The following is a 26,867-nucleotide window of genomic DNA, read 5'->3' as shown; positions in this document are numbered from 1 at the left end:
TCAAAAGCCAATGTCGGCTCTTCCCTGGTGATCTAGTGGCTAAGACTCCCCATTCACAATGCAGGGGGCCCAGCTTTGATCCCTGGTCAGGGAACTAGACCCCACATGCCACAACTAAGGGTCCACATGCAGCAATTAAATATCCCACGTGCTGCAACTAAGACCCAGCAGTCAGACAAATAAATCTTTTTTTTTAATTGAGTTAAAAAAAAAGAAAGTCAATGTCATAAGAGAGATGGATGTTGAAAGGTAACTTCTCCCTTGTTAACCTAATCTTTTTCAAAAACCTCTAATTGTCAGAAAGTAGCCCTGCTCATCTCTAATCATGACCTTTCAAACATGTTCTGTCATAGGTTTATCCTCTTTCCTTGCCACATCTAGAATCTCAGGCAGATTCCTCACCTTTATGGTTGCTTGCCAAGTTCTGTTTGAATCCATACAACTCACTGTTAGGTATTAAAACAGGTAATCCAGGCCAAATCCAATCTTTACCCTCTGAGAAAAATCCTTGATCGGATACCTCAAGAAAGATATACAGATGACCAATAAACACAAGAAAGGTCCTCAACATCATTAGTCATCAGGGAAAAGCAATTAAAGCCGTGAAGAAATATTCTTTATGTCACACTCTTTAGGATGGCTAAAGGCAAGAAGTCAGACACCACCGAATGCTGACAGGAATGTGGAGCAACTGGAACTCTCACACGTTTTTGGGAGTGTATAATGATGCAATCACCTTGGAAAACTGCTTAACCATTTCTTTTAAAGTTAAATATATACCTACCAGCAATTCTGCTTCTAAATATTTATCCAAAAGAAATAAGGACATATGCCCACATGAAGACTTACATTAAAATGTTCATAGCAGCTTTATTCATAATAGCCAAAAACTGAAAATGCCCATCAGTATCAAAAAGAGAATGAATTTTAAAACTGTGGTATAGCTATACAATTACATGTGACTCAGAAATAAAATAGAACGAGTTACTTGTGAACACAACAACATGGATGGATGTCAAAGACAGGTTACACTAAGGAAGCCAGACACAAAAAAGTAGAAAATTATAGAAAAGACAGAACATGGGGGGGAAATCAGAATCATGGTTGCTCGTGGTGACTGACCAGTAGCAAACACAAAGGAACTTTTTGGAGAGATGAAAATATGCTACCTCTTGGACATCCCCCATGGTCCAGGGGTTAAGATTCAGCCTTCCAGTGCAGGGGATGCAGGTTCAGTCCCTGGTCAGAGAACTAAGATCCCACCTGCTGTATGGTATGGCCAAAAAAATTTTTTTTAAATATGCTATGTCTTTATGTCAATATGCATATGTCATAGCATATGTCAATAGGCTATGTTAATTACACACATCCCTTGCCAAAATTTGTACGGCTGTACTCTTCAGACCTGTACATTTCTCTGTATGCAAATTTTACTTCACCTAAAAATTATATAAAAACATGTATATAAAACTTTTCTCTCATACAAGAGACACAGATGTAAAGAACAGACTTTTGAACTCTGGGAGAAGGCGAGGGTGGGATGATTTGAGAGAATAGCATTGAAACATGTATATTATCATATGTGAAACAGATTGCCAGTCCAGGTTCGATACATGAGACAGGGCGCTCAGGGCTGGTGCACTGGGATGACCCAGAGGGATGGGATGGGGAGGGAGGTGGGAGGGGAGTTCAGGATGGGGAGCACATGTACACCCATGGCTGACTCATGTCAATGTATGGCAAAAACCACCACAATATTATAAAGTAATCAGCCTCCAATTAAAATAAATCAGAAAAAAAAAACAACTTTTATCTCATACAAATCAAAGTTCCCTCACCTCACCCCCATCTTTTTGGTGACTGTTTAGTCATTCTCTTCTCCAGAGGTAGCTGGGGTTCACATCACTACCTAAAAAGAGAGTTGTTGTTCAGTCGCTAAGTTGTGCCTATTCTTTGTGATCCCATGAACTGCAGCATTCCAGCCTTCCCTGTCCTTCACTATCTCCCGGAGTTTGTTCAAACTCATGTCCACTGAGTCAGTGATGCCATTCAATCATCTCATCCTCTGCTGCCCCCTTCTCCTTTGGCCTTCAATCTCTCCCAACATTGGGGTCTTTTCCAATGAGTTGGCTCACTGGAGAATACTCTTGAGAGTCCCTTGGGCTTCAAGGAGATCAAACCAGTCAATCCTAAAGGAAACCAACCCTGAATATTCATTGGAAGGACTGATGAAGCTGAAGCTCCAATACTGTGGCCACCTGACGTGAAAAAGAGAGTAGAGTCTTTTTTTTCACTTCTCTCCTCCTTCTCCTCCCCTCACTCTGATGCCTCTGGGTTTCCCCCTTCATCCAATGCTGGGGCCAGGGCAGGAGAGGAAGGTTGCCCATTTCTTGTTGAGGAGGGGATACTAATGAATCTTTCAGAAAGTCAGATACTCCTTCAATGGAAAGCAGGGCAAACAGTGGAACTGAATTATCAAAGTTAGTTCCTTCAGTCATTCCTCAGTCCACCCAAATGCAGAATTTCACTTGCAGTTTGCGGTGGGTGGGGGTGGCGTTGGGGGGGGGGGGGAGACATGGGGAATTTGCCTAAAATATCATTAGCAGCCACAACCATCGAACGCTTCAGAAGCAAATTAAATGGCAGCCATTGCTCCAAGGGAAACCATAAGAATAGACATGGCTGGGCAGTTTCCCTCTCCATCTCCCTGCTACCCTTCAGGATTTGTCCATTCGTATCAGCTATTACAATTGTGAACATCTATGCTTGATAGTCTCACAGCTGAGCATCCTGGGAGAAAGGGAGGGAGAAGAAAATACAGAGCAGAAAGGGGCAGGCGGCAGGTCCCCAGAGGAGAGGAGAGGCAGAAGGTCCAGACAAACCAAGTGGGAGCTGCTCCTCCATCAAAGTCAGGGCAGCGGCTTCCCCATCCTTCACCTGGAACCAGCCAGGGAGTCAATGCACAGAGGCAGTCTCCTTGCAATGGCTTCATTAGAAAGCAAGGCTGTGTTGTCCTCCCAAGTCTCTCCCCCACGTCCCCTGTGCACCAACCACCCCCACCACACCGCCCTGCAGACCTGCCTTGCTCAGCATCCAGCCACACTGCCTGGCCCCATGGACGGACCCAGACTTGGCCCCAGCCACCCTGCCCCAGGGACGTGTCTCCAGCCCATCTGCCTCCATGTCAACTCCAAGGAGTAACAGTAGCTTAATGATGATCCGACAAGACTGGTTCATGACACCCATTACTCTCAGCGAACACACTGGCCATGAGGGGTTCGGGCAGCAAGCACAGGAGGACAGTGAAGGGCAGCTGGAGGGTCCAAGGATTTCCAGCAAGTGAAGCTGTTGCTCCGGAGATAGATGCTGAACCCACCTGACAGAGGGCTTGAAAGGAAGGTGTTTTCCCTCCAAAAACATGTAACTGGATTTTGTGAATTTCACCCAGTTTTTTATTGTTCTTTGTCCTTGCTGTTGCATTGCTCTTTGGGTACCATCATCCTTTGACGACTGTCAAGTCATTCTCTTCTCCAGCAGTAGCTGGGTTCACATCTCAGTCAGGAGGTTCTGACTTGACTATAGGGTCACCATCCTCTCCCAGGTCTCTACCCTTGAGATCATTGCTTCAAGCCTCAAAAACTGCATCCTCACGGAAAACCAGAGAGAATAAAATCTCTGGTGCAGACTTGCCCAGAGGACTGGGCGAGAAGCAGGCTCCTGTTCCTTGCCTGCTAGCATGAGGTCCCCCAGCCAGACGATGTCCCCAGCCTTCTGCACCTTCACTGTCCCATCTGAAGGCATGTCCTGAGCCCCATGGAGTGCTCAGAGAGGAGACCCTGCCCCCTGCGTTGACCTGGGGTACAGAGCATGGAGGATGCTCTCGACTTACTGAATGGACCAATGAATGAAAGGTTTAGAGAGAACTTCTGGGAAATGCCTAGTGCCTTGCCTGGTTCACAGAAGGTGCTTAGCAAACAGTACCTATGGGAGGAGCAGCAGGGCGGGATGACAGAGGACTAAGCCAGACACAGCAGACCAGCCTCTGCTCTGCCACCCCCTGGCTGGATGGCCCTATCTGAGTCACTGGTCTTCTTCTGAGCCTCAGTTTCCCCACCTACAAATTCTACCTACAGTGCAGACTTGTCGCAAAGCCTAAAAATAACATTCTTCTAAAAATAAATTAAAAGACCACGTGCTGGGGAATGCACTGACGTCCCAGCTCAGAACCAGAGGCTATGAAATACTACTTTTGAGGGTTTTGTGCCACTGGAGGGGTGGGGAGGAGGGAAGCTGGAGAAGGAAAGCCTGAACAGGCTCTGCCTCATGGGGTGCAGGGCAGTTTGGCAGGTGGTGTGAGCAGGTAAGGAAGAGGTGAGCACTGAGGAAGCTGGGCTGAGGCGCTCAGCACCATTTGCATCTGCCAGGTGAGCAGGAAAGCTGTGCTTTGGAAAGATGCTGGAGGTAGCTGGGAGCTGTGTGCCAGACAAGTGCTGGGAGTCCTACTTCTCTCTTTACAAATAAGTCAAAATGACATTAATTCAACCGCCCTTGATGGGTTCATCTCTATTAACTCCTGCCTTTTGGCTCAAGCCACTTTTTCTGTGTCCTGTCAACCTTGGGCCCCGTAACAGCTTGTCACCATGATCATTATCAAAGAGGGAGAGGAGGGATGGCAGGGGGTAGGGGAAGTGTTTGCCCAGGTTGCTTCGTATCAGAGGCTGTTCAGACAACACAGTGTCTCCTTCATCTCATAAGATAGAGACAAGTGGTTTTGACATGGTCAGATGAGAACATACCTTTGGTTCCTGACAGTGACGGTCCTACACTGTCTGCCACCAGGGAAGCCCATACCAGGCCTTCCGTATTGTGTCTCCCAGGACGGCAGGACATCTGCTCGAGAAAACCTCGCTTGGCAGGAAAGAGCTCAGCCAAAGCAGAGCTTCCCACACAGTCCTGCAGAGGCGTGGGGGACGCTTTCCTGCTGGGCCATTTCTTCCTTGACTGGAGACACTGACAAACACAAGGTCAGTCTTGCAGGTCCCCAAGACTGTTACACTGCTCTGCTTGTCACTAAGGACCCACCACCCACCCCCCACCTTCTCCTCTCCTCTCACCTTCTCAGAGGTGCTGCCCTACAGCCTTCCCAAGACCTCTGCTTACACCTGGACAGATCAATGGAAAATCTGAGCGCATTCTGGAAACCTGGAACGCTGAGCTGACATTCTTAGAATCCATGAGCTGCTGCTGTGGCTGGCGGGGGATGGTTCTGTTATTAATAACCTCTGCTGTTGTTCCACTGTCAAACTGCAACTCTGAGTCACTTTGGAAAGTGAATTTGAAAATACCGGCAGGCAGAAAGGAAATAAAAGCACTCTTCACCCCACCATCCAGAGGTGAACACGTTGGCTTGTATGTTTCCAGGCTTTCTTCCCATGCATATACATATTTACTCTTTTTTTTTTTAATAGGAGCGTTCGATGCTGGTCTTTACACATGACCACTGCAGACAGCTTTCGATGTCATTAAACAGGCTCCCACGCCTTCATTTTTAATGACTGCCCAGTGTGTGCCAGCCAAGAGGTGCCCCAGTCAATCCGTTGTGTTGTTTTTTTCTCGTGCCTGTGGTCTGCAACTTACATCATGACCTGCTCTAAGGAAGTGCCAAGGTTTAGCCAATTAGAAGCTCTTCATTAAAAATGAAAAGGGTATCCTCGGTCCTCCAGAGGCTGGGCCAGTGTCCTCATTCTTCTGAAAGGTATCTTTGTTGCAAAGAGCAACCTGGCCATCAGCCTGTTAGGCTGCGGACATGGAAAAGAGACCCACTTGTATTTCCCGGTGGACTTCTTCAGAGAGGCTGGGCTGCTTTAAAAAAAAAAAAAAAGAGCAGGAGAAAATGTTTGGTAATTGTTTGTGAGCACACACAGGCTCAGTGGCAAAATGAGACAGAACCTTTGATTTCTAACCTCCTGCTGCACTGTTCAAAATTCCTCCCAGAGAGGCACGGAGGAAGCAAACTGAAGCACTCTGATTGTCAAATTTGCATCCTCTCTTAGCTGCTTATTGTCCCAAAGGACGTTTCACATCAAATCGTACTTGTTTGTAAAGATCTTTCACCCAAGACAGACCACTTCTCAAGATACTGCTGACATGGAGGATAGAGAAATATGGAGAGAGGGTTTAAAATATTGCGGGTCCCTGGATAGAAATGTAAACAGATTTAACGCCAGCGGCTTCCAGCCTGGAAACCCTCAAAGGATCTGGTGCAGAGTCCCAGTCAGGTAAATAACAGGAAAAACAGCGGCCACGCAAAGGAAAGCTGAAAGACATTGATTAAGGAAATGCATTTGTTCAACATGCTTTTAGAGAATACCAGTAGTGGGCCGGCCCTGCCCTAGGTGCCGAGGGCCAGGGGCCAATGGGCCAAGTCTCAACAGAGCAGAGATGAGGAGGGCACCAACAGGAGGGTGAGCTACAGGGACCAGGGTCTTACCCTCTGCAGCCAGCATGCGGGCCCATCAGACTCCAAAGGTGGAGCAAACGCCAGGGCAGAAACGTCCCAGGAGGCAACCCAGGAGTAGGGGCTGAAGTGATGCTGGTGGCCTGCCGGTGCCCACGAACACCAAGGGCCAGCAGAATGGAGGAGGGCTCAGGAGGGCCTGTGAGACTGGCCTGCTTTCAGGCGGGGCCAGACTGGGTTAGTTCCCCACCAGTGTCCAGGGCCCCGGTCCAGTGGGCCTGCCAGCAGCTGCCACCTGGGCTTAGGTTGAGATTCTCAAAGTCCTCCCAGGTGTATAAGAAGCTCTAAGAACACGGCCCTCCTGGGACAGCAGTCTTGGCACCAATGTGAGGGACCTGGCGGCAGCAGGAGACACCCACCTCTGGGGGAGTCTGGCTTCCCCTGGGAGCCAGACAGCACAGTGGGACTTAGCTACTGCCAAAATCCACAGTCCATTCAGGGAGAGTTCAGTTGAAACAATGATGGTCCTACAGTTAGGCACGGTTGCATGTTTTGCCCACGCTTCCAGTCCTGTCTGAGGACACCCCAGTGCCAATCCGCTGCTGTGTCCTGAGGGACTGATAGATGTCCTCCCTGGGAATTGGGCAAGCCTTGCCTCACACCATCACCACAAGCAGAGGAACATGTCGGCTGATAAACAGCCCAACAGTTTAAGGGGACTTCCTTACAACCGTGACTCCCAGGTCCCCATCTGCCACCTGTGACTAAGCTCCCAGGTTATTCATGTTTCCAGCATTTGAACCATATTACCTTTTCCATGGTGACTCAGATGGTAAAAGAATCTGCCTGCAATACAGGAGACCTGGGTTGGATCCCTGGGTGGGGAAGATCCCCTGGAGCAGTGAATAACAACCCACTCCAGTATTGTTGCCTGGAGAATCCCATGGGCAGAGGAGGCTGGCAGGCTATAGTCCATGGGGTCGCAAAGACTGGAACACAACTGAAGCGACTTAACGCACACGCATACGGTGCTGCTTTGGAAGGTGTGTGCTGTGCTTAGCCGGGCAGTCATGTCCGACTCTTTGAGACCCCATAGACTGTAGCTCTCTAGCCTCCTCTGTCCATGAGAATTCTCCAGGCAAAAATACTGAAGTAGGTTACCATGCCCTTCTCCAGGGTATCTTCCTGACACAGATCAAACCCACCTCTCTCAGTAGTCACAAATTACAAAGTTTTAACGCACGTGGAGGAAAAAGTTCCTAGCTGTTTCCACCATTTAGTAACTGGTGAGCCTTGTAGCCTTCCCCCCAACCCCGGCTTTGCCGTCACCGCATTTCTTTTGAGGCCCAGTGTAAACTCCTGTATAACCTGGGCGCATGGAGATCCGGATTCCTGCCCTTGCCATTTGAGGACCAACTCCCCAGGGGAGAAGGGCAATGGGTCCAAACGCCCAGAACCAGCAGGCAGGGCGTGTGGGGCTGGGGCAACAGGGTGCGCATGCCGGCTTGCAGCCCAATCCCGGTGACCGACCTTGACCTCCCGCAGGTGCGCGCAGGCGCTGCTGGAGCACGGCGCCTCGGTGCAACTCGAGGGCGGCACCAGCCGGGACACGCCCCTGCACGTGGCGGCGCAGCGCGGCCTGGACGAGCACGCGCGCCTCTACCTGAACCGCGGGGCGCGCGTGGACGCGAGGAACGGCCGCGGCGAGACGGCCCTGAGCGCGGCGTGTGGTGCAGCCCGGCGGCCCGATGAGCACGCGCGCTGCCTTCGCCTGTGCACGCTGCTGCTGAGGCACGGCGCAGCGGCTGACTCACGCGACGAGGACGAGCGCAGCCCGCTGCACAAGGCCTGCGGCCACGCGCGCCCCGGCCTGGCGCGCCTGCTGCTGCTGCACGGCGCCGACGCGCGCGCGCTCGACTATGGGGGTGCGTCGCCGCTGGCCCGCGTGCTGCAGACGGCGGCCTGCGCGCCTGAGGGCGAGCCGCAGCTCACTGTGCAGGAGCTGCTCAACCACGGCTCCCCCACCGTGTGGCCCGACGCCTTCCCCAAGGTAAGAGGGGGCCCGGGACAGGCCGCGACGACTCGCAGCACAGGGACCCGGCTTGCAGCCCGGTGCCATGCCACGCTTGTCAGACTTTCAGGGGCCGGGGAACCCCCTGGAGACAGGTGAGGATGCAGATTCTGAATCCGCAGGAGACGGGTGGCAGAGTCTGGGTTTCTAGCAAGCTCTCAGTGAAGTCTTGGGACCACACGTTGAGGAGCGAGGGCTGGGAAGCCTTTTCTAGAGTTCCTAGGAGATTAAAAGGTTGGGGTGTTGACAAGCATACTCGAGTGTGACCTTGCAAAGGTGTCACCTGGAGGTCCCAGGGACTTAGTTCTATGATGCTGCGATGGCTCAAAATATTTTGGCCAAGATATCTTTGGGTGTAATTGGTGAACAATGGAAATCAGCCTCTTCTCACATCTGGTATCTGACTTGAAATTAAATACCCTATGTGGTCATCCACCTGATTAATAGGATTACCTCACCACACTCCTGTGAAATACTTCAGACTCCTAACATTCCCCAGCTGGGTGTCTGTCAGGTGAAGTGTCCTGTCCAGGGTCAAGGTTGTGCGGGGACCTCGACTCTACTTTGCAGACTTGACTCTGAGCAGCTTCATTTTTCCACGTGTCAGATCTACACTGAAATGAGACAGATGAAGAATAAAGATTTCTTATCAGATGGACTTCCCTGATAGTCCTGTCATTAAAACTCCATGCCTCCACTGTAGGGGGCAGGGGTTTGATCTCTGGTGGGAGAACTAAGATCCTGCGTGCTGGCAGGCACAGCAAAAATAAAATCTAAAATAAATTTTGAAGGAAAAAAAAAGCTTTATCATCAGAAAATAATCAGATACAAAATGTTTCCAAAAGAAAAATTCTCAAAATACTGGTTAAGAGGTTGTCCTCCCTAAAGACTTCATTGAAGGGAAGCCATTCCATTAGATGTAAAATTGGGTGTGCTTACTTTAATATTTATCCCAGACTTGCCAGTCATATGCGAGAGACATATTTTGGCCCGATTGGTCTTAAACAAATAGCTTAAAAGCTGTTATCCAAAAAGGACAATATTCTAGATGATCTGAAATAGATTCACACAGTTCTCAGATGCCAACTTTGCTTTGTGGGTGCATACAGAATACATTTCTTGTCTCTCAAACGATAGGTGAGACATGGAAAATCCACCCAGACAAGTCCCTGGGCGTTTCCTTATTTGACAAACAGTATGACAATTTCTTATGCCAACTCTTGCACTGTCTTCAAGTAATTTTCTTGAGGCAGTCTACTAATGCAGAGATTTCAATTTCCTGGGCTCTTGAAAGGGAAGAAATGCCAGCCTTTTTATAGTCTGTAACACTTATATTACAGACTTTTGCAATATATTCATAATTTACATTTCAACATTTCCCAATAGTAGCAGGCTTAGTCCATCAACTGATAAAATGGAAACAAATGGAAACCTCCCACCCCTCCAGTTCACACCATGAACCAAGATGCATCCTTCAGCCCTTTTGTTGTGAAACTGCATAAAGAATGAATAAGAGGGCTTCCCTGGTAGCTCAGTGGTAAAGAATCCGCATGCCAGTACAGGAGGAATGGGTTCGATCCCTGATCCAGGAAGATCCCACATGCCGAGGAGCAACTCAGCCTGTGTGCTGCAACTAACTGCACCTGTGCTCTGGAGCCCAGGAGCCGCAACTGCGGAGCCCACGTGCTGCAACTGCTGAAGCCCGTGTGCCCTAGTCCCTGTGCTCCGCAACAAGGGAGGCCCCTGCGATGAGAATCCCACGCCCTGCAACTGGAGAGTAACTCCCGCTGACCACAACTAGTGAAAAGCCCACGCTGCATGAAGACCCAGCACAGTCAAAAATAAATTATTTAAAAAAAAAAAAAAAGAATGAATAAAAAACAAAACAAGAAAGACTTTCCTTGATGAGCCACAGTGAAAACTGCCTGGGGCAAACTGGTCTCCATCCAGGTGCCCTTGTCTGAGGTGCAGCCGCCCAGGCAACATTCTGGGGACAGGACTGGCAGCCCGTGAACTCTGTCTCCAGGGCTGGAGGAATCACCCCGACTTGATCCAGAGATGCAGGGCAAGACCCTCCGGGCCTCCAGGGGCCCTGGCCTGGGATCCCCTTGGGGAATCCTTTGTCAGCCACTCAGGAATGGAGCTGGGTCAGTGGGGTGCAGGCTGGATGAGGTTTGCATCTGGGACCAGCTAGCTGCAGTGCAGACCCAGGGGCCAGGAGCGGTGCTTGGCTCCTGGAAATGATGATGCATCTCCCAGCAAGTCCACACCACTGTGGAAGGCATTGGAGTTTCTTTGAGAAATCTTAATCTCCAGACGGCTTTCACAGAATAGCAGTATGGCCTGCCCTGAACAGAGCACCTTGCAGGCACCTGCGGACCTTCCCTCAGAGTTTGTTGAATGAGAGAAGAGTATTCCCGCAACTTCACTGCCCTGGGGGCTGCATGGACTCTATGGAAATGGGCATCCCACCTCTTTATTCTGAAGATCCCCACACCTCCAGAGGGTATCCCCGCACGAGTGCTAAGGGGGTCCACAGCCCTGGCCCCTGGCACCAGCGCTAGGAACAGGTTGTGGACAAGAGGGCATTCATCACTGCCCTGGGCATCCTCCAGCCAATGTGAGACTCTGGCCTCGCCGCGCCCCCCACCCCCCCACACACACATACACCCCCCTTCAACCAAAGCGAACACTCTGGAAATCGGGCAGGAGCATCTTCCTCCACCCAGGCCCCCTGCGCGTGCTCCACCGGGGAAGGGGTCTAATCACCCCGCGGGACATCAAAGGGCAGCCCCGACTCGCTCAGCAGCCCCGTGGAGCGCGCAGCAAACACGCTGAAACGAGCCACAAAGACGCCCGGCAGGCAGGACTCAGCGCCATGGCGAGGCGTACACAGAAGCACCGGGGAATGTCACAGAGCAGGCCGGCCGTGGGCAGCCGCCGCGCTGTAAATAGATGTAAAGAGACACCCACGGAGCTCAGAATTACTGAGGCAAAAGGTTTCACAGCGAGCTCATGACATAAATCACAGTTCCCCCCCACGCCCAGACAAAGGCGCCAGCACCGCGGCGGGCGGACTCAGAGCAGCCGTCGGAGCCGCGCGCAGTGCGCGGCCGCCGACATCAAAGCGGTGTCACGGCTGGGGACGCTGGCGTGTTGACAATGCCAGGCCTTTCTGCCCGGCTGACCGCTAGTTAACACCAGAGTCAGGTCGGGGCACAAGGGCAGGTGCAGGCGCGGTGTTAGGCTGCAGCCAGGTTTGAATCCTCGTAGTTGTTGGGACGGAAGGGTCCGCGCCTGGAGGAGAGCCGCCGGCAGGAGGGCAGGAGCGCATGAGGGTGGTTATGGACTGGTTGCGACTAGCTGACTTTGCAGGTTGGATGCTTGGTCTAGAATAAGGACTTTGCTCACCTTCTGCTGGCCTTCTGCCCCTCACTTGCTGCTAAGTCACTTAAGTCGTGTCCGACTCTGTGCGACCCCATAGGCGGCAGCCCACCAGGCTTTCCCGTCCCGGGATTCTCCAGGCAAGAACACTGGAGTGGGTTTCCATTTCCTTCTCCAGTGCATGAAAGTGAAAAGTGAAAGGGAAGTCGCTCAGTCGTGTCTGACCCTCAGCGACCCCATGGACTGCAGCCCTCCAGGCTCCTCCGTCCATGGGATTCTCCAGGCAAAAGTACTGGAGTGGACTTGGGCAGTCATAAATAATTTCCGCTTAGAGGGCTTCCCAGGCTTCCCTGGTAGCTCAACGGTAAAGAATGCGCCTGCAATGCAGGAGACCCAGGTTCGATTCCTGGGTTGGGAAGATGCCCTGGAGAAGGGATAGGCTACCCACTCCAATACTCATGGGCTTCCCTGGAGGCTCAGATGGTAAATAATCCACCTGCAATGCAGGAGACCTGTGTTCCATCCATGGGTTGGGAAGATCCCCTGGAGGGGAGAATGACAACCCACTCTGGTATTCCTGCCTGGAGAATCCCAAGGACAGAGGAACCTGGCAGGCTATAGTCCGTGGGGTCACAAAGAGTTGGACATGACTGAGCGACTAAGCACAGCACATAAGGCTTCCCAGGTGGCTCAGCAGTAAAGAATCTGCCTCCCTGCAGGAGACTGGGTTCGGAACATCCCCCGGAGGAGGAAATGGCAATGCACTTCAATATCCTTGCCTGGAAAATCCCATGGACAGAAGAGCCTGGCGGGCTACAGTCTATAGGGTTGCAAAGAATCAGACACGACTAAAGTGACTGAGCACACGCACCCAGACCTGCCCCCGAGTTGGAGACATGCCTGGACAACACCAGTGATGAAAGCTTCCCCCACAGGCATTCCTTAAGCCCTTGTTCAACAAGCATTTCTAGAGCAGCTGTGCTCCAGGCTGGAGTTAGTGTTTAATTGACATATAGAGCTGCCAGTCACCTGGGTGAGATGGCCTTAACTCAGACAACCACATACACCACTATGAAGTTGCTGTGGTGTGAAGGCCCTGCAAACCTTGAAAGTGCCAAACCCGGTGGGGGTGGGGAGGACCAAACCCCACTGGGCGGGGGTCCAAGACTCCTTCGAGCTCTTATAGTGCAATCCCAGATCTGAAGGCTGAAGACACAGCTATGTGGAGAGGGGAGGGGAAACCATTCCAGGCAGAAGGAACCACAGGTGCAAAGGTCCTGGGGCAGGAGGAACACACCAACATATGTGGGGCGGGGAGGGGAGGGTAACGCAGTAACTGGAGAGGAAACAGCAAAAGGGAGCAGCTGAGCTGGGGCACTAGGCAGAGCCCTCCTTAAGGGTTGCAGCCTTTGTCTTAAGAACAGTGGGAGTCTATTACATCATCTTAAGCCATCAAGAAAGTGAAAATGTTTGTCACTCGGTCGTGTCTGACTCTTGGCAATCCCATGGACTAGCCAGCCAGGCTCCTCTGTTGGTGGAATTTTCTAGGCAAGAATACCGGAGTGGGTTGCCATTCCCTTCTCCAGGGAATCTTCCTAACCCAGGGATCAAACCGAGTCTCCTGCATTGCAGGCAGATTCTTTACCATCTGAGCCACCAGGGAAGTGACATAATCCAATGGGAACCCGAGGTCGGGGTCGGGGGGGTGACTTCTCTGCTCAAGGGTAGAGAACATGCTGGCCTAGAGGGCTGCTGGAAACCACATAGTGTCTTGCACACCAGGTGAGGGATGTAGGCAGCTGGAACAAGGGGAAATGGAGGTGGAGGGCAAGAATGACTAGGGTTCTAGAAGCATCTGCAAATCTCACGTCTTGCCTCTCCTTCTGGTCACTGACCACGCTGCCAATATGGACCTGAAGTTTTTGTATTTTCTTTTTTACCTAATTATGGAATTCGGCAAGGGGACTTCACACTCCAGTGTCCCAGGGTTTTCCATGAGGGGAGCCTGGGGGGAGCAGTAGTCAAAACCCAGGGCTCCTCTCCCTGCCTGCACACAGTGGTGTGTACACACGCTGGCCCCCACCGTGTTAGGAGGGGTGAGCTCTCAGCAACAGCGCGCCTCTGTTTCCCTTGCTCTTGTTTTATTTCTCCATCTACACAGAAAGCAATGTGCCCGTGTGATTTTTTTCCCCCCTTAATTTTCTTTCTGCCGCCTCATTAGCTGGAGAGAGCGTGCGCAGACCCTAATGACATCAGCGTTGTCAGAGTGATGTGGCCGCCGCGTCTTGGCAGACAGCAAGGAAGCAGCGGAGATTTTTAAACCGTGTTGGCGTAGAAATAATGAAGGCGGCCAGCTGCCTGGCAAACATGAGGGGACGCGGGGGTGGGGGTGGGGGCTGGTCAGGGGGTGGGGAGGGCCTGGAGCCCCAGAGAGGTGGAACAGAGGAGAGACAGGAAATGAATTCCCAGAGACAGGCAATAAGACTTTGTCACAGTCCGTGACCCCGGGAGGAGGGGTCTGGAGGAGGGTAGCTCTTCAGAGAATGGGGGTGGGGAGGTGGGGAGGTCCAGGTTGCATGCAGTCACTGGGAGCCATTGACTCTTTTGCTGAAAAGTGAGAGGGCTGATGGGAGGGTAGCTGGAGGGTCCAGGTTGGCCTGAGGAAGGTCTGAAGATGCAGGAACTGCCTCGAATACCTCAAAAGACAAACAGGCTACATGTGCAGAGGTCCAGTGTGATCTACTCTCTTTACCAGGGCATTTCCTCCCAATGTGGAAAAGGGGCCAGTGGGGTTCAGGGGCTGTTGTGCTCCAGGGAAATGCATGTTACTGGTGGTTCGTGTAAGCCAGAAATACCAGCTCATCAAGAGCCCACCATGAGGTGCAAGGCTGGGAGACTGCACGCCTGCCTGGCTCTCCCATTGCAGCCCAGCCTCCTGTGCTCATTCTGTCTCTCTCCTTCTCTAAAGCCCATTTAAGCCCATCCTTGTGACCATCGTACTGCTACTGCTAAGTCACTTCAGTCGTGTCCGACTCTGTGCGACCCCATAGACTGCAGCCCACCAGGCTCCGCCGCCCCTGGGATTCTCCAGGCAAGAACACTGGAGTGGGTTGCCATTGCCTTCTCCTGTGACCATCATGGATTAGGGAAAAAACAAATTTGGGGTAGGAAAGGGACTAGAGACAATAATGGTAATATGATTACCAGGTTCAAAGAGCATCTGCTCCTGTCTTCATGTTAAAGTATCTGTGAAGACATACACGAGAGGAGGGAAGGATGGAAGGAAGGGGGAGAGGGGGAGAAAGCAAATCTGTGCACCAATAGGAAGACCTCATGTCTGAGTCAGGAAGGGCCAATGCACCTCTGCTGCATGGCCCTAAGTTCTCAGGCAATCAAGTACACATTAAGACAAACGTTTAAGTCCACCAAGTAGCAAGTGGATGCCGGTGGTGGTGCAGTGCATTGTGGGAGATGCAGTAAAAACTGCAGAAGTGGAAACTGAGGAACCCAGGTTGCATAGCAACCTGCTGACTCTGCTGGGGGGAGGGTGGGAGGAAGAGGCCTCCAGATGGAGCACCGGTGACCAGGAGAGTGTGCAGACTAGGACCTGGGTTGGGCATCTCCCTTACCAGCCTTCCTCCACTTTGCCCCTCCACCGTCTCAAAGGCTAACATAGGAAAGGACCATGGACTTCCCTGCGTGTCCACAGACTTCGTGTCTGGATCTAACCTTAACCAGAGATGAATATAGAGAAAAATAAATGGATTCATGGGGGAGCAGGAAAAAAGAATGAGATAGCTTCCTGAGAATAGAGAGGAAATCTGTTCCTCTAATCAAAAGATCCAGAAGAAAATCTGAGAAATTGTATGCCTGTGTGCCATCCTGTATGGCATGCAAGATGATACAGCCTTTAAATCCATAAAACCAAACAAGATGAGAAGTCAACAGAATGACATGAAAAGGAAGATGGAGGAGATAAATTTATACCAAGAAAGCAACAACACAATGGTAGATTAGATTACATTCAGTTCAGTTCAATCACTCAGTCATGTCCGACTCTTTGTAACCCCATGGACTGCAGCACACCAGGCTTCCCTGTCCAACACCAACTCCCAGAGGTTGCTCAAACTCATGTCCATCAAGTCGGTGATGCCATCCAACCATCTCATCCTCTGTCATCCCCTTCTCCTCCTGCCTTCAATCTTTCCCAGCATCAGGGCCTTTTCCCAGGAGTCAGTTCTTTGCATCAGGTGGCAAAAGTATTGGAGTTTCAGCTTCAGCATCACTCCTTCCAATGAATATTCAGGACTGATTTCCTTTAGGATGGACTGGTTGGATCTCCTTGCAGTCCAAGGGACTCTCAAGAGTCTTCTCCAACACCACATTTAAAAAGCATCAATTCTTCAGTGCTCAGCTTTCTTAGATGACATTAAAGGAAGTAAAAGGCAGAACTGATTCATAAAGAGAATCAAACCAAGGATGTGAGTGAGGGTGCTGTGCTATTTGTCTGTGTGCCCCCAGATCCAGGCCCTGCTGTCTCTCTGTTCTACTCTGCATCCTGACAGGGTGTGGGCATTGTGGCTAGCCCCTTCAAGCTAACACATAGCCCTAAGCCATAGCTGGTTTCTGGCTGGGTTCAGCCAGGGGAGACACCGTGGAAAATTGGAGGTGGAGGGAGAAATAAAGCCAAGGTGTTTCTCGTCCCCTTCCTCCATCCTGAGTAGCTTCTACAGCAACACGTTCCTCTCCATGACTCCAGTATCCCCAGACAGCTCCTTCTCAAAGTCACAGCCTCTGCCAGGCAGCCCCTGCCTGACTTGGTTCCAGCCCCCCTTGAATCTCTCATAACAAGAAGCACAGGCTTCACGATTGGTTATTTCTGAGTGTCAGTGACATCATCAAAGAACCATATGCCTTCCAAGCTCAGTGAGTCAACCTTGCCCTCAAAATGGTCCTTTTCTTGGTCTCTAAATGGCTTCGAACAACTGTTCCAACCAGCTTCTTGTTCAGATTCAGCCGCTTTTCTCTAGAAACCCTGAGGAAGTCCTTCTCTGTGTTTTATTGACTCCAATTGGCTTAAACTTGCCCTTCCCCAACCATTAAATGGTAACGAGAATAGAATGATCATGATTGAATTAATCTAATTGTCTGGAGTGTTGGGAAGTCAACCACAATGTTCACTACAAAGGACTAATGTTAAAAGATCTTCTTAAGTGCAATAAAAAAAAAAAAAGTCAAGAAACTAAAAGACAAAGTGATAGTCATAAAGGGCAGAGAGCCAACTCACAGATAAGTGACGTTATTGAAGAACCTACAACAAATGGATCAGAAATAATCATCAAAGACATAATAGAAGAAAACCTACCTGCACTGAAAAGTCTTAAAGTGTAGGACTTGAATGGATGTTCTCTGCAAATCAGTGATGGAAGACACATACCTGTATACAGTCCAGCAAAAGCATTCTAAAAAGGCACAGAAAGACCTAGCAAGGCATCCAAGTAGAAAACAGGATCCTAAAGTAGTAAAAATCAGACTGCACTCTGAGGTCTCTGCAGTATTATCATAGGACAACTAAATATCTACATATATTTTTTTTGGACCATGCCAGGTGGCTTGCTGGATCCAAGTTCTCCAACCAGGGACTGAACCCAGGTCAGGGCAGTGAAAGCACCAGAACCTAACTACTGCACCACCAGAGAACTCCCCATCTACAGATTTTTTTATTTTTTAATTGAAGGATAATTGCTTTACAATGTTGTTGTTATTTTCTGTCATACAACAACTCAAATCAGTTCAGTTCAGTTCAGTCACTCAGTAGTGTCCGACTCTTTGTGACCCCATGAATCTCAGCACACCAGGCCTCCCTGTCCATCACCAACTCCCGGAGTTCACTCAGACTCACGTCCATCAAGTCGGTGATGCCATCCAGCCATCTCCTCCTCTGTCATCCTCTTCTCCTCCTGCCCACAATCCGTCCCAGCATCAGAGTCTTTTCCAATGAGTCAACTCTTCGCATGAGGTGGCCAAAGTACTGGAGTTTCAGCTTTAGCATCAGTCCTTCCAATGAACACCCAGGACTGATCTCCTTTAGAATGGACTGGTTGGATCTCCTTGCAGTCCAAGGGACTCTCAGGAGTTTTCTCCAAAACCACAGTTCAAAAGCATCAATTCTTCAGTGCTCAGCTTTCTTCACAGTCCAAATCTCACATCCATACATGACCACTGGAAAAACCATAGCCTTGACTAGATGGACCTTTGTTGGCAAAGTAATGTCTCTGCTTTTGAATATGCTATCTAGGTTGGTCATAACTTTCCTTCCAAGGAGTAAGCGTCTTTTAATTTCATGGCTGCAATCACCATCTGCAGTGATTTTGGAGCCCCAAAAAATAAAGTCTGACACTGTTTCCACTGTTTCCCCATCGATTTCCCATGAAGTGATGGGACCAGATGCCATGATCTTAGTTTTCTGAATGTTGAGCTTTAAGCCAACTTTTTCACTCTCCTCTTTCACTTTCATCAAGAGGCTCTTTAGTTCCTCTTCACTTTCTGCCATAAGGGTGGTGTCATCTGAATATCTGAGGTTATTGATATTTCTCCTGGCAATCTTGATTCCAGCTTGTGCTTCTTCCAGCCCAGGGTTTCTCATGATGTACTCTGCATATAAGTTAAATAAGCAGAGTGACAATATACAGCCTTGACATACTCTTTTTCCTATTTGGAACCAGTTTGTTGTTCCATGTGGAGTTCTAACTGTTGCTTCCTGACCTGCATATAGTTTTCTCAAGAGGCAGGTCAGGTGGTCTGGTATTCCCATCTCTTTAAGAATTTTCCACAGTTTGTTGTGATCCACACAGTCAAAGGCTTTGGCATAGTTAATAAAGCAGCAGTAGATGTTTTTCTGGAACTCTCTTGCTTTTTCCATGATCCAACGGATGTTGGCAATTTGATCTCTGGTTCCTCTGCCTTTTCTAAAACCAGCTTGAACATCTGGAAGTTCACGGTTCACGTATTGCTAAAGCCTGGCTTGGAGAATTTTGAGCATTACTAGTGTGTGAGATGAGTGCAATTGTGCAGTAGTTTGAGCATTCTTTGGTATTGCCTTTCTTTGGGATTGGAATGAAAACTGACCTTTTCCAGTCCTGTGGCCACTGCTGAGTTTCCAAATTTGCTGGCATACTGAGTGCAGCACTTTCACAGCATCATCTTTCAGGATTTGAAATAGCTCAACTGGAATTCCATCACCTCCACTAGCTTTGTTCATAGTGATGCTTTCTAAGGCCCACTTGACTTCATATTCCAGGATGTCTGGCTCTAGGTGAGTGATCATACCATCGTGATTATCTTGGTCGTGAAGATCTTTTTTGTATAGTTCTTCTGTGTATTCTTGCCACCTCTTCTCAATATCTTCTGCTTCTATTAGGTCCATACTATTTCTGTCCTTTATTGAGCCCATCTTTGCATGAAATGTTGCCTTGGTATCTTTAATTTTCTTGAAGAGATCTTTAGTCTTTCCCATTTATTGTTTTCCTCTATTTCTTTCCATTGATCACTGAGGAAGGCTTTCTTATCTCTCCTCGCTATTCTTTGAAACTCTGCATTCAGATGCTTATCTTTCCTTTTCTCCTTTGCTTTTCACTTCTCTTCTTTTCACAGCTATTTGTAAGGCCTCCCCAGAAAGCCATTTTGCTTTTTTGCATTTCTTTTCCATGGGGATGGTCTTGATCCCTATCTCCTGTACCATGTCATGAAGCTCCATCCATAGTTCATCAGGGACTCTATCTATCAGATCTAGTCCCTTAAATCTATTTCTCACCTCCACTGTATAATCATAAGGGATTTGATTTAGGTCTTACCTGAATGGTCTACTGGTTTTCCCTACTTTCTTCAATTTAAGTCTGAATTTGACAATAAGGAGTTCATGATCTGAGCCACAGTCAGCTCCCAGTCTTGTTTCTGCTGACTGTATAGAGCTTCTCCATCTTTGGCTGCAAAGAATATAATCAATCTGATTTCAGTGTTGACCATCTGGTGATGTCCATGTGTAGAGTCTTCTCTTGTGTTGTTGGAAGAGGGTGTTTGCTATGATCAGTGCATTCTCTTGGCAAAACTCTATTAGCCTTTGCCCTGCTTCATTCCGTATTCCAAGGCCAAATTTGCCTGTTACCCCAGGTGTTTCTTGACTTCCTACTTTGGCATTCCAGTCCCCTATAATGAAAAGGACATCTTTTGGGGTGTTAGTTCTAAAAGGTCTTGTTGGTCTTCATAGAACCATTCAGCTTCAGCTTCTTCAGCATTACTGGTTGGGGTATAGACTTGAATTACTGTGATATTGAATGGTTTGCCTTGGAAACGAACAGAGATCATTCTGTCGTTTTTGAGATTGCATCCAAGAACTGCATTTTGGGCTCTGTTGTTGAGACCATGATGGCTACTGCACTTCTTCTAAGAATAGTCTGACAGAATGTGGTCCACTGGAGAAGGGAATGGCAAACCACTTCAGTATTCTTGCCTTGAGAACCCTATGAACAGTATGAAAAGGCAAAATGATAGGATACTGAAAGAGGAACTCCCCAGGTCAGTAGGTGCCCAATATGCTACAGGAGATCAGTGGAGAAATAACTCCAGAAAGAATGAAGGGATGGAGCCAAAGCAAAAACAACCCCCAGTTGTGGATGTGACTGGTGATAGAAGCAAGGTCCGCTGCTGTAAAGAGCAATATTGCATAGGAACCTGGAATGTTAGGTCCGTGAATCAAGGCAAATTGGAAGTGGTCAAACAGAAGATGGCAAGAGTGAACATCAACATTCTAGGAATAAGTGAACTAAAATGGACTGGAATGGGTGAATTTAACTCAGATGACCAAATCAGTAATAGCTATATATAGATATATGTGTATATATCCCCTTCCTCTGCAGCCTCCCTCCCACCGCACCCCCGATCCCACCCCTCTAGTTCATCACAGAGCACCAGGCTGCCATCTACAGATTTTTAAAGAAAAGACTTAGATGTTAGAATTCTATATTCAGCCAAGATAGCTCTCATTTTACTGGCAAAAGAAAGACACTTTTAGATATCAAGGGTTCATAAGACATGCCTTCTGAGTACTTTTTTTTTTTTGAAAGAAAAAACATATTTCTATTTATCCATTATTTATTCAGCAGATATTTATTGAGCACCAGCATTTGCCAAAGTCATACTAGGCGCTTAGGATACCTAATGCGTGACCAGACTGGGGGGAAAGTATTGCTGCCCTCATGGAGCTTACATTCTAATGGGGGAGATGAGCATTAAACAATGAGCATAATAAATGGGCCAATAAAGTGATAAGGACTGGAAGAGCGGAACCAAGGCAGGAGGCAGCATGTTTTAAAGAGGGTATTAGGATGGATGGTTTTGAGTAGACTTGAGAGAGATGAGGGAATTAGCTAAGCAGGTGTCTGGGGAAAGAATAGCCTGGTAGATAAGATGAAGTCCATGAGTCCAAGGCTGGAGTGAGCCTGACCCACGTGGGGGACAACAAGGAACCAGTGAGGCTGAAGGTGGAGAGAACCCGTGGGACAGCATCAGGAGGTGAGAGAACTGGAGGAGGGGCAGACTGTGGGGTCCCCTAGGCCACTGCAGTGACGTTGGCCATTGGAGTGGTTTGAGCAGAGGAGTGGTGTGGCCTGACTAACATTCTCTGAGGCTCCTTGTGGTCTCTATGTTGAGAATCTACTTTAGGAGGAGCAGAATAGAAGTGGAGAGATGGCTTAGGAGGTTGTGGCCACAGTCCACCCGAGGGATCATGCTGGCATGGATGAGGGCAGTGGTCTGAACACAGGGAACGCCTGGTGGCCTAGTGGCTAGGATTCCAGGCTCTCACGGTCACGGTCCAGGTTCAGTCCCTAGTGGGGCAACTGAGATCCTACAAGTTGTGTGGTGCAGCCAAAAAGGAAAAGAAATGATGGATTCTGGCTATCTCGTGAAGGTACAGCCAGCAGAATTTCTTGACAGATTGAATGTAGGATGCGGGATATGTGAGAAGAGGAGTCAAAGATGACTCCAATTTAGCCTGAGATGTTGGAAGGATGGGTGTGCCATCGAGAGGTAAGGGGAAGCTTAGGGGGAAAGGACGTCTGGGGCTGGGGGGAGACTCGGGTGTTCTGTTTTGGATGCCTTAAGTGTAAGATTGAGCCAGCCACGAGGAGATAATCAAGTAAGCAATTGGATATTCAAACCTGAGGGTTGGGAGGGAGGTTTAACCAACCTGGAGATAGACTTTAGAGAGTTCGTGGCATTTGGATGGTGTCTAAAGTCAGGAAATTGAATGAGATCACCAGGGAGGGAGAGCAGAGACGACGAATGAGGACTGACTCCATGGCCATCCCAGCATGAGAAGACGCGCAGGCGAGAAAGCAGCAGAGGAAAGTGAGTAGAAGCAGCAGCGTGGGTGCTGAAGGAATGAGCATGTGGCTTCTGGGAGCCAAGAGAAGAACACATCCAAATGGAAGATGCAGTTAGCTGTGTGATGCAGCCCGAGGGGAGGCAGAGCCCTGACCACCAGGTACAGCCAGCTCAGGGGTGCTCTTGGCAAGGGCTGATTGGGTGGGGTAGGGGAGGCTGAAGGCCAAATGGAATGAGGGTACTCCAGCTGCCCAAGAGATGATGGGGAAAGACCGTCTCAGGAATGGGAAACTCAGTCTGCAGAGTCTCTCAACTCAACCTCTTAAATATCTCTCAAAGTCTTTCTTCTTTTTCCATCCTGGCTGCCACCAGCTGAGTTTGGGCCACCATCATCTCAGTGGTAATGAAGGCACCTGTCAATGCAGAAGACGTAAGAGGCCCTGTTTCGATCCCTGGGTTGGGAAGATCCCCTGGAAGAGGAAATGGCTACCCACTCCAGTACTCTTGCCTGGAGAATTCTGTGGACAGAGGAGCCTGGTGGGCTACAGTCCAGGGGGTCACAAAGAGTCAGACACGACTGAGCGACTGAACATGCACAAATCTCTCCCCTAGATTGCAAAAATATCCTCGTAGCTCAACTCTCTGCCTCCAGTATGGCCCCATGGAACTCTTCTCAACACTGTAGCCATGGTGACATTTCTAAAATTAAAACCTGACCCTGTCACTTCTCCACTCATCACCCTTCAAGGGCTTTCCAGTGCCCTGAAGATAAAGTCCAGCTTCTTATCGTGGCCAACAGCATGCTTCCGGCTCTGACCTGCTGTCCTCTCCAGTCTCAATTCTCACTACCCACCCCACCCCCCATGTCAAACCTCACATCGCAGTCAATATTTTTTATATATGTATAATTTTATTTATTCACTTACATTTGGCTGCGTTGGGTCTTTGCTGCTTTGTGAGAATTTCTCTAGTTGCAGCTCGGGGGCTACTGTTCATTGTGATGCGTGGACTTCACACTGCAGTGGCTTCTTTTGTTGGGGGGCACAAGCTCTAGGGAGCCTGAGCTTCAGCAGTTTTGGCGCATGGGCTTAGTCAATCCACAGCACATGGGATCTCCCTAGACCAGGGATGGAACCCGTGTCTCCTGCATTGGCAGGCAAACCTTCATCTACTGCACCCCAAGGAAGTCCCACAGCCAGTACTTTCTGTTCCTTCTCACCTCCCATGTTTGATAATTCTTTTCTATACCTTGAACATCCTACTCCTCAGAACTCTCCACATCTTTTGGAACTGCTGTTCCATGTCTTACCTTGAATGTCACTTCCTGCAGAAATCTTTCCTTGACCAACTCACCACACCATTGCAAACCTAGGTCTGACTCAGGCGTCATGACTTCTAGCACCTGGTGATTCCGCCACCAGAGTACTATGGCACCTACATATTTATTATTACTACTAACATCATGAGAAACGCTGGGCTGGAGGAAGCACAAGCTGGAATCAAGATTGCCAGGAGAAATATCAATAACCTCAGATATGCAGATGACACCACTCTTATGGCAGAAAGTGAAGAACTAAAGAGCTTCTTGATGAAAGTGAAAGAGGAGAGTGAAAAAGTTGGCTTAAAGCTCAACATTCAGAAAACTAAGATCATGGCATCCGGTCCCATCACTTCAATGCAAATAGATGGGGAAACAGTGCAAACAGTGGCTGACTTTATTTTTCTGGGCTCCAAAATCACTGCAGATGGTGATTGCAGTCATGAAATTAAAAGACGCTTACTCCTTGGAAGGAAAGTTATGACCAACCTATATGATAGCATATTAAAAAGCAGAGACATTACTTTGCCAGCAAAGGTCTGTTTAGTCAAGGCTATGGTTTTTCCAGTGGTCATGTATGGATGTGAGAGTTAGACTATAAAGAAAGCTGAGGGCTGAAGAATTGATGCTTTTGAACTGTGGTGTTGGAGAAGACTCTTGAGAGTCCCTTGGACAGCAAAGAGATCCAACCAGTCCATCCTAAAGGAGATCAGTCCTGGGTGTTCATTGGAAGGACTGATGCTGAAGCTGAAACTCCAATTCTTTGGCCACCTGAAGTGAACCCTGATGCTGGAAAGATTGAAGGCAGGAGGAGAGGGGACGACAGAGGATGAGATGGCTGGATGGCATCACCAACTTGATGAACATGAGTTTGAGCAAGCTCAGGGAGTTGGTGATGGACAGGGAAGCCTGGCACGTTGCAGTCCATAGGGTCGCAAAGAGTCGGACATTACTGAGCGACTGAACTGAACTGAAGGTAAAACATATTGCCAAGTTAACTGAGTGGTCAATCCAAGGAGCTGGGAAGAGAAAAGGAGAAAATGATTAATAAGATGAAGGCAAAAGTTAATGGATTGGAATATTTTAAAAGAGAATTGATCAAAGAAATGCAATAGCTGATTTCTTGACAAATAATTAAAATAGAATTCCAGCAAGACATTAAATATGCAAAACACAGTGCAGAGACAATCACAGTGACTTCAAATGAGAAAGGGTGCTTATTCCTAGATACAGTGCACATAACTGTCCCCATCCAAATTTGTTCTCCACCTGCATGGACCCATCTGCAAGTCTCCTGGCTCTCTGCTCCCTGGGCTTCATCAGGGCAGTGTCCCAGGTGTGTTCACCAGGTACCCTCTCAGCTTGAGGTTGGTGTGAGTGTCCCTAGCCAGAGATCTCTGCTCCTGGTAAGTCAACCCACTCCATTCTCTCACCCTGCAGGCCCAGGAGTGGGAATCAGCTCCACTGCCAGCTCTGTATCAAATCACTGCTCCTCGTGGTTATTCTGCACACACACCTGGCTAAACAAGCCCTGTATCAATAACCCTCCTGGAATCATCTTACCTTAAATGTGCCCTCTGTTACCACCCTGACCAGTACACTTGCAATGCTGAATTTCTTTTTTTTCCAGGAAAATATAGATGAACAAAATTAAGCCAAGAATAAATCAAAATAAAATATGCCAGTAACTGTGAAAAAATTGAAAATATTATCACCGGCAGCTAAAGGTTCAAATGCAAAGTCCATCATGGTTTCTTATTTCCTATAATTATCTACTTTTCAAAATCTCCCAAAGTATTAAAAATACAGACATCATCTCAGACAGTTTTACTAAGTTAACGCTGAGTGACATTAAAACTTGACGGTAATGTTAGTAGCTCAAAAAGCTAAAACTGTAAAGCAAACTTATTTATTAAAAGATGAAAAATATCTTAACAAATTGAATCTACCGTTCTATTTAGAAGACTAGCCAAATAGAGACTGTTTTATGAAAGGCAAAATAGGTCAGTATTGGATAATCTTTTTGTAGCAATTTGGCTGCTGCTGCTGCTGCTAAGTCGCTTCAGTCGTGTCCGACTCTGTGCGACCCCATAGACGGCAGCCCACCAGGCTCCCCCGTCCCTGGGATTCTCCAGGCAGGAACACTGGAGTGGGTTGCCATTTCCTTCTCCAATGCATGAAAGTGAAAAGTGAAAGTGAAGTCACTCAGTCGTGTCCAACTCTCAGTGATCCCATGGACTGCAGCCTACCAGGTTCCTCCATCCATGGAATTTTCCAGGCAAGAGTACTGGAGGGGGTGCCATTGCCTTCTCTGAGCAATTTGGCTAGAAAACATTAAAAACTTAAATCATAAATCTAGTAATACAAAGATATTTCCTTAACTTAGAACAATGTATTTATCCCCTTCATGGATCACAGCCTTGTCATGGCAAAGGGGCTTACATAACTCGAGGAAGCTATGAGCCATGCCATGCAGGGATACCCAAGACCGACAGGTCATGGAGACAGGTAGTGGAGAGTTCTGACAAAATGTGGTCCACTAGAGGAGGGAACCCACTCCAATATTCTTGCCTGGAGAGCCCCATGAACAATATGAAAAGGCAAAAAGATATGACACCGGAAGATGAGCCCCCAGGTGGGAAGGTGTCCGGTATGCTACTGGGGAAGAGCTGAGGGCAGTTACTAATAGCTCCAGAAAGAATGAAGACACTGGGCCAAAGCAGAAACGACACTCAGTTGTGCATGGGTCTGGTGGTGAAAATAAAGTCCAATGCTGTAAAGAACAATATTGCATAGGAACGTGGAATGTTAGGTCCACAAATCAAGGTCAGTTAGACATGGTCAAGCAGGAGATGGCAAGATTGAACATTGACATCTTAGGAATCAGTGAACTAAAATGGACGGGAATGAGCAGACTTAATTCAGATGACCATTATATCTATTACAGTGGGCCAGAATTCCTTAGAAGAAATGGAACTATAAGGAACTATGTTCCTTATAGTCAATAAAAGAGTTCAAAATCCAGTACTTGGGTACTGGACAGAAACTGTAAGGACCTAAAAGAAGCAGAGGAGATTAAGAAGAGATGGCAAGAATACACAGAAGAATTATACAAAATGGTCTTAATGACCCAAATTACCACAGTGGTGCAGCCACTCACCTAGAGCCAGACATCCTGCAGTATGAAGGCAGTTGGGCCTCAGGAAGCATTATTATGAACAAAGCTAGTGGAGGTGATGGAATTCCAGCTGAGC

At 48.6% G+C, this 26,867-nt stretch overlaps 1 protein-coding gene across 7 annotated transcripts in view; it reads left to right on the top strand.

The window, feature by feature from the left end:
- Positions 1 to 26,867, top strand: part of ASB18 (ankyrin repeat and SOCS box containing 18) — a 75,019-nt gene that overhangs the window by 39,358 nt on the left and 8,794 nt on the right. For all 7 annotated transcript variants that reach the window (XM_055586541.1, XM_055586540.1, XM_055586539.1 and 4 more), the window contains one exon: positions 8,003 to 8,507. In XM_055586541.1, coding sequence (XP_055442516.1) covers positions 8,003 to 8,507 — 505 coding nt within the window. The remainder of the gene's footprint in view (positions 1 to 8,002; positions 8,508 to 26,867) is intronic.

The sequence above is a fragment of the Bubalus kerabau genome, chromosome 6, assembly GCF_029407905.1.
Source record: "Bubalus kerabau isolate K-KA32 ecotype Philippines breed swamp buffalo chromosome 6, PCC_UOA_SB_1v2, whole genome shotgun sequence".
NCBI lineage: Eukaryota > Metazoa > Chordata > Mammalia > Artiodactyla > Bovidae > Bubalus > Bubalus kerabau.
The sequence above is the reverse complement of the archived record's forward strand: the minus strand, read 5'-3'. Positions and strand labels throughout refer to the sequence as shown.